Genomic DNA, 8,224 nt, shown 5'->3' with positions numbered 1-8,224 from the left:
AGCTTTCACAATAAGTTTGTTTTTTATTACAAGTTACAGCTTTCACAATAAGTTTGTTTTTTGTTACAAGTTGCAGCTTTCACAATAAGTATGTTTTTTGTTACAAGTTGCAGCTTTCACAATAAGTATTGTTTTTGTTACAAGTTACAGCTTTCACAATAAGTTTGTTTTTTTGTTACAAGTTGCAGCTTTCACAATAAGTATGTTTTTTGTTACAAGTTACAGCTTTCACAATATGTTTGTTTTTTGTTACAAGTTACAGCTTTCACAATAAGTTTGTTTTTTATTACAAGTTACAGCTTTCACAATAAGTTTGTTTTTTGTTACAAGTTACAGCTTTCACAATAAGTATGTTTTTTGTTACAAGTTGCAGCTTTCACAATAAGTATGTTTTTTGTTACAAGTTACAGCTTTCACAATAAGTTTGTTTTTTGTTACAAGTTGCAGCTTTCACAATAAGTTTGTTTTTTATTACAAGTTACAGCTTTCACAATAAGTTTGTTTTTTGTTACAAGTTGCAGCTTTCACAATAAGTATGTTTTTTGTTACAAGTTACAGCTTTCACAATAAGTTTGTTTTTTGTTACAAGTTACAGCTTTCACAATAAGTTTGTTTTTTGTTACAAGTTACAGCTTTCACGATAAGTTTGTTTTTTGTTACAAGTTGCAGCTTTCACAATAAGTATGTTTTTTGTTACAAGTTGCAGCTTTCACAATAAGTTTGTTTTTTATTACAAGTTACAGCTTTCACGATAAGTTTGTTTTTTGTTACAAGTTACTGCTTTCACAATAAGGAAGAATTAAAAAAAAACAGGTTTCGTTCACATTGCTGTCACAACTGTTGTTTAAACTGATCGCATCAGTGATCTAAACATCTTTTCTGTTTTAAAAAATAACTTTTTTAACTGTAGCTTGGAATAAAAACTTATAATGATTTGAACTATTCATCTTATCTGTTTTAAAAAATAACTTTCCTGACTGTAGCTTGGAATAAAAACTTATAATGATTTGAACTATTCATCTTATCTGTTTTAAAAAATAACTTTCCTAACTGTAGCTTGGAATAAAAACTTATAATGATTTGAACTATTCATTTTATCTGTTTTAAAAAATAACTTTCCTAACTGTAGCTTGGAATAAAAACTTATAATGATTTGAACTATTCATCTTATCTGTTTTAAAAAATAACTTTCCTAACTGTAGCTTGGAATAAAAACTTATAATGATTTGAACTATTCATCTTATTTCTGTCATCCATGTGTTTGGTTATAATTCCAGCAACACCCCCTGAGTATGTTTATTTTTTAGGAATGCCACATTGAGCCAACTGCCCTGTCTATCGCTAGGAATCGAACCCCGGATCTTAGGAATGCAAGTCCATAGACTTGTTACTGTTCCTCCGGGAACCGAGAATATTTAAGCTAGTTCTAAGTCCATAGAATAATCTAACAATGGAATATAATAAGTACATACTGTATATAAGATATGCTATATCTATATAATATAATATGTATATAACAATGCAATATAATAAGTACATACTGTATATAAGATATGCTATATCTATATAATATAATATGTATATAACAATGTAATATAATAAGTACATACTGTATATAACATATGCTATATCTATATAATATAATATGTATATAACAATGCAATATAATAAGTACATACTGTATATAAGATATGCTATATCTATATAATATAATATGTATATAACAATGCAATATAATAAGTACATACTGTATATAAGATATGCTATATCTATATAATATAATATGTATATAACAATGCAATATAATAAGTACATACTGTATATAAGATATGCTATATCTATATAATATAATATGTATATAACAATGCAATATAATAAGTACATACATATGCTACATATCCAACATTTTAACCAACACCGTTAAGAAAGTGACATCAACATAAGAACTCGATTCCACCTATTTTAACCCTTTTACCATCGAGTGTGAATTTTGATAAGTGACGTTTTCTCTACACGATGACGAACAGTATTTTATTTGGAGACAGACTAGCGGGAAGGATTCTCTGTTCTATCGTTTTTCGTTGTTTAATATCTGTGTTGTAACCTACATGGGAAGATGTTAAAACATAACTACGTAACGCTTTTTGTTGGCATGTGACCAATATTTTGAGCTGTATCAAAATTCTATGAAAAACGGAAGGCGAGAGACTTTGTGTCATCAAAAGAAACATTTTCACCTTTGTTCAACGTTTCCTCTGTTTTCGTGATTCGAGGAGGAAATACGGTTCGAGATTATAATACAGCGCTTTATGTGACGTACTAATAACACAACAATGGCTTATCACACTACAGTGATGGTGTTTCAGATATTACTACCTTTGAAGGATCTCACAGATCACATAAACATATAAATATGTGATTTCCGTGTAGGTAGGAGCACATATAAATACTCTTATAGGTGCAGTTTCTCCTTGTTACGTGTTAAAGATCCTCATTGGCTATATGATGACGGGTTGGAACCAACAGGTGCGAGTTTAGGTTCTCAGTGGACCAGTAACCCGCCGTGTTTGGCCATCTGTTTTGTATTAGTTTAGCCTGGCTCGTGGGGTAGTCATGGGTGTTCAAGATATGACAAAAGGACTTGGACTACTTCTGTTCATGGTGAGTTTAAACATTTATTGATATTTACATGAGTCCGAAAACGGTTAGCAACTAAAAATATCACTTTTATTGGTTAATAGAGCATACAAGAAAATATAAAATATCTTCCACCTCTTACCTAGTGAGCGAGCTTGCCGAACTGTGGGTCGGAGTTTCCATGGTTACCGCCAAACACAAAATTACGGACAAAATCTCTCTCAGCATTTAGGGGTGCGTGATGCATTATAAGAGTGACAGTGAGACTGATCTGACAAGAGTAGTTCAAGACTTGACGACGGGTGGTGTTGATTGGTTGCTTTCCTTCTGGCCTAACTAGTACACAGCTTACGAGTAGCTTTTTGGGAATTGGAGTCATGTAAATTAATTTATTGCGGGTTCAAAATCTCACTAATATGAAAGATCACCCTGTCTTATCTAGAAATATCACAAAGTATGACCTAGGTTAAAATATCACATTCAATTTACGTGGTAAATCAGTTTAGTTATAAAACTAACTAGCAAACACTTTATGTCGAAACTATGTTGTGCATGTAAGTTAGAACTAAACATTAACATATCCATTCTTATTCCTAACTTACACAAACATAAACTTACACTAATTAGAATACACCGTTACTTCAGTTTGGTATTAATAAAAGTTTCAACTAGGATCCTAATAATATATCAACTAAAATGTTCAGTTTTGGAGATGTTAGTTCAGTTTTAAATCCAAATACTAAACAAATTCGTAAAATAAACAACAAATATATTATAGTAAGATATGCGGTAAATGTGTCATGTAAATAATAAACAATAATCAATCAACAAATATATTATAGTAAGATATGCGGTAAATGTGTCATGTTGATAATAAACAATAATCAATCAACAAATATATTATAGTAAGATATGCGGTAAATGTGTCATGTTGATAATAAACAATAATCAATCAACAAATATATTATAGTAAGATATGCGGTAAATGTGTCATGTAGATAATAAACAATAATCAATCAACAAATATATTATAGTAAGATATGCGGTAAATGTGTCATGTTGATAATAAACAATAATCAATCAACAAATATATTATAGTAAGATATGCGGTAAATGTGTCATGTAGATAATAAACAATAATCAATCAACAAATATATTATAGTAAGATATGCGGTAAATGTGTCATGTTGATAATAAACAATAATCAATCAACAAATATATTATAGTAAGATATGCGGTAAATGTGTCATGTTGATAATAAACAATAATCAATCAACAAATATATTATAGTAAGATATGCGGTAAATGTGTCATGTTGATAATAAACAATAATCAATCAACAAATATATTATAGTAAGATATGCGGTAAATGTGTCATGTAGATAATAAACAATAATCAATCAACAAATATATTATAGTAAGATATGCGGTAAATGTGTCATGTTGATAATAAACAATAATCAATCAACAAATATATTATAGTAAGATATGCGGTAAATGTGTCATGTTGATAATAAACAATAATCAATCAACAAATATATTATAGTAAGATATGCGGTAAATGTGTCATGTAGATAATAAACAATAATCAATCAACAAATATATTATAGTAAGATATGCGGTAAATGTGTCATGTTGATAATAAACAATAATCAATCAATAAATATATTATAGTAAGATATGCGGTAAATGTGTCATGTTGATAATAAACAATAATCAATCAACAAATATATTATAGTAAGATATGCGGTAAATGTGTCAGGTTGATAATAAACAATAATCAATCAACAAATATATTATAGTAAGATATGCGGTAAATGTGTCATGTTGATAATAAACAATAATCAATCAACAAATATATTATAGTAAGATATGCGGTAAATGTGTCATGTTGATAATAAACAATAATCAATCAACAAATATATTATAGTAAGATATGCGGTAAATGTGTCATGTTGATAATAAACAATAATCAATCAACAAATATATTATAGTAAGATATGCGGTAAATGTGTCATGTTGATAATAAACAATAATCAATCAACAAATATATTATAGTAAGATATGCGGTAAATGTGTCATGTTGATAATAAACAATAATCAATCAACAAATATATTATAGTAAGATATGCGGTAAATGTGTCATGTAGATAATAAACAATAATCAATACTATTAATAGAACAAACGATCAGAAATACAACGATAAAACATAACAACTAAATATTTGTCACAAAAAATGTTATAATATTATGCTAGGTTTAAGGTCAGTATAAATAATATTACAAAAACTGTTATATTTTTGTTCTTAGGATAAAGACTCATTTGATTTCACACAGGTTTCCAATATAAAAAATTAAAACATTTTCTTTGTTCTACAGATAGTTTCTCAACACACAATTGTAGAAGGTAATTACGTCATATTAAAACGACTTTGGAGTTTCATCACGTAGTTGCGGTCCATGTCTTCACGGTCATCTTCTATTACAAAAGACTACGTCATAAGATCTGACTGTAAGAATATTTTTAATAAATCTTCGATCTGAACACATCTTTACGATCTGAGTGCAGGAAGATTTTCCGTCGGAAATAGCTGTCATAAACCCCTGCCAGTTTTTGATGTCAATATTCCACCTATGACACGCCAAACAATGTCCAAATGTAGTGCTGATACATTCCGTTCCACCGGTCATGGTTGTTGTATGACATTATTATTTGCTTTTTCAGGAAAATGTTAACACAACGTACTCAACTTTATCTGTTTGTTGTTTTTTATATTATGTTTAATGATTACATGTTTACTTCTTGTAGCTTCTGGTAGATAAACAAGTTGTGGCTCTTCAACCCCGGATGGAATGGCTGGGTGAAGATCCTATCGGTAAGAAACATAATCAAAGTCGTTTTGTTGATATAAACAGTTTTAACTATACGACCTTGGTGTTCTCTAATGATTACACCTATCACAGATCTGCATGAACAGTTATATCCACCTTTTCAAAACTAAAACATTAAAAATTACACCAGAAGAACGTGTCACAGCAATTTAGGTTTGGATGTGGCTTGTTGTTAACAGGCCAAACTATTGATCTGAAGGTTCGTGGTTTGAGTTTCGTTATTTCACACTTTAGACACTCAGGTGCGATATAAGAGTGACAGTATCGTTGATAACGGTGTTAAATTGATGCTTTACTTCTGTACTATTATTTCACACTGTAGACACTCAGGTGCGATATAAGAGTGACAATATTGTTGATAACGGTGTTAAATTGATGCTTTACTTCTGTACTATTATTTCACACTTTAGACACTCAGGTGCGATATAGGAGTGACAGTATCGTTGATAACGGTGTTAAATTGATGCTTTACTTCTATACTATTATTTCACACTTTAGACACTCAGGTGCGATATAAGAGTGACAGTATCGTTGATAACGGTGTTAAATTGATGCTTTACTTCTGTACTATTATTTCACACTGTAGACACTCAGGTGCGATATAAGAGTGACAATATTGTTGATAACGGTGTTAAATTGATGCTTTACTTCTGTACTATTATTTCACACTTTAGACACTCAGGTGCGATATAAGAGTGACAATATTGTTGATAACGGTGTTAAATTGATGCTTTACTTCTGTACTATTATTTCACACTTTAGACACTCAGGTGCGATATAGGAGTGACAGTATCGTTGATAACGGTGTTAAATTGATGCTTTACTTCTATACTATTATTTCACACTTTAGACACTCAGGTGCGATATAAGAGTGACAGTATCGTTGATAACGGTGTTAAATTGATGCTTTACTTCTGTACTATTATTTCACACTGTAGACACTCAGGTGCGATATAAGAGTGACAATATTGTTGATAACGGTGTTAAATTGATGCTTTACTTCTGTACTATTATTTCACACTTTAGACACTCAGGTGCGATATAAGAGTGACAATATTGTTGATAACGGTGTTAAATTGATGCTTTACTTCTGTACTATTATTTCACACTTTAGACACTCAGGTGCGATATAAGAGTGACAATATTGTTGATAACGGTGTTAAATTGATGCTTTACTTCTGTACTATTATTTCACACTTTAGACACTCAGGTGCGATATAAGAGTGACAATATTGTTGATAACGGTGTTAAATTGATGCTTTACTTCTATACTATTATTTCACACTTCAGACACTCAGGTGCGATATAAGAGTGACAGTATCGTTGATAACGGTGTTAAATTGATGCTTTACTTCTGTACTATTATTTCACACTTTAGACACTCAGGTGCGATATAAGAGTGACAGTATCGTTGATAACGGTGTTAAATTGATGCTTTACTTCTATACTATTATTTCACACTTTAGACACTCAGGTGCGATATAAGAGTGACAATATTGTTGATAACGGTGTTAAATTGATGCTTTACTTCTGTACTATTATTTCACACTTTAGACACTCAGGTGCGATATAAGAGTGACAATATTGTTGATAACGGTGTTAAATTGATGCTTTACTTCTGTACTATTATTTCACACTTTAGACACTCAGGTGCGATATAAGAGTGACAGTATCGTTGATAACGGTGTTAAATTGATGCTTTACTTCTGTACTATTATTTCACACTTTAGACACTCAGGTGCGATATAAGAGTGACAGTATCGTTGATAACGGTGTTAAATTGATGCTTTACTTCTATACTATTATTTCACACTTTAGACACTCAGGTGCGATATAAGAGTGACAGTATCGTTGATAACGGTGTTAAATTGATGCTTTACTTCTGTACTATTATTTCACACTTTAGACACTCAGGTGCGATATAAGAGTGACAGTATCGTTGATAACGGTGTTAAATTGATGCTTTACTTCTGTACTATTATTTCACACTTTAGACACTCAGGTGCGATATAAGAGTGACAATATTGTTGATAACGGTGTTAAATTGATGCTTTACTTCTGTACTATTATTTCACACTTTAGACACTCAGGTGCGATATAAGAGTGACAATATTGTTGATAACGGTGTTAAATTGATGCTTTACTTCTGTACTATTATTTCACACTTTAGACACTCAGGTGCGATATAAGAGTGACAGTATCGTTGATAACGGTGTTAAATTGATGCTTTATTTCTGTACTATTATTTCACACTTTAGACACTCAGGTGCAATATAAGAGTGACAATATCGTTGATAACGGTGTTAAATTGATGCTTTACTTCTATACTATTATTTCACACTTTAGACACTCAGGTGCGATATAAGAGTGACAGTATCGTTGATAACGGTGTTAAATTGATGCTTTACTTCTATACTATTATTTCACACTTTAGACACTCAGGTGCGATATAAGAGTGACAGTATCGTTGATAACGGTGTTAAACTGATGCTTTACTTCTATACTATTATTTCACACTTAAAGACAACCATAGCTTTGGTCTAGCATCATTAGTTCAAACATAGAAACTAATATAGCTCTGGTCTAGCTTTATTAATTAAACCTTAGAGACTACAATAGCTCTGGTATGGCTTTATTAATTAAACTTTAGGGACTACAATAGCTCTGGTATGGCTTTATTAATTAAACTTTAGGG

General features: G+C 30.7%; 1 protein-coding gene across 1 annotated transcript in view; it reads left to right on the top strand.

Moving 5' to 3' along the window:
- The first annotated feature begins 2,462 nt into the window (after nt 1–2,462).
- The window catches only part of LOC143231807 (A disintegrin and metalloproteinase with thrombospondin motifs adt-1-like), a 32,969-nt gene continuing 27,207 nt past the window's right edge, over nt 2,463–8,224 (top strand). The window contains exons 1-2 of the mRNA XM_076466475.1: nt 2,463–2,661; nt 5,447–5,513. Coding sequence (XP_076322590.1) covers nt 2,614–2,661; nt 5,447–5,513 — 115 coding nt within the window. The 5' untranslated portion in view covers nt 2,463–2,613. The remainder of the gene's footprint in view (nt 2,662–5,446; nt 5,514–8,224) is intronic.

This window comes from Tachypleus tridentatus, chromosome 1, assembly GCF_004210375.1.
Source record: "Tachypleus tridentatus isolate NWPU-2018 chromosome 1, ASM421037v1, whole genome shotgun sequence".
NCBI lineage: Eukaryota > Metazoa > Arthropoda > Merostomata > Xiphosura > Limulidae > Tachypleus > Tachypleus tridentatus.
This window is presented reverse-complemented; position numbering and strand designations above follow the sequence as displayed.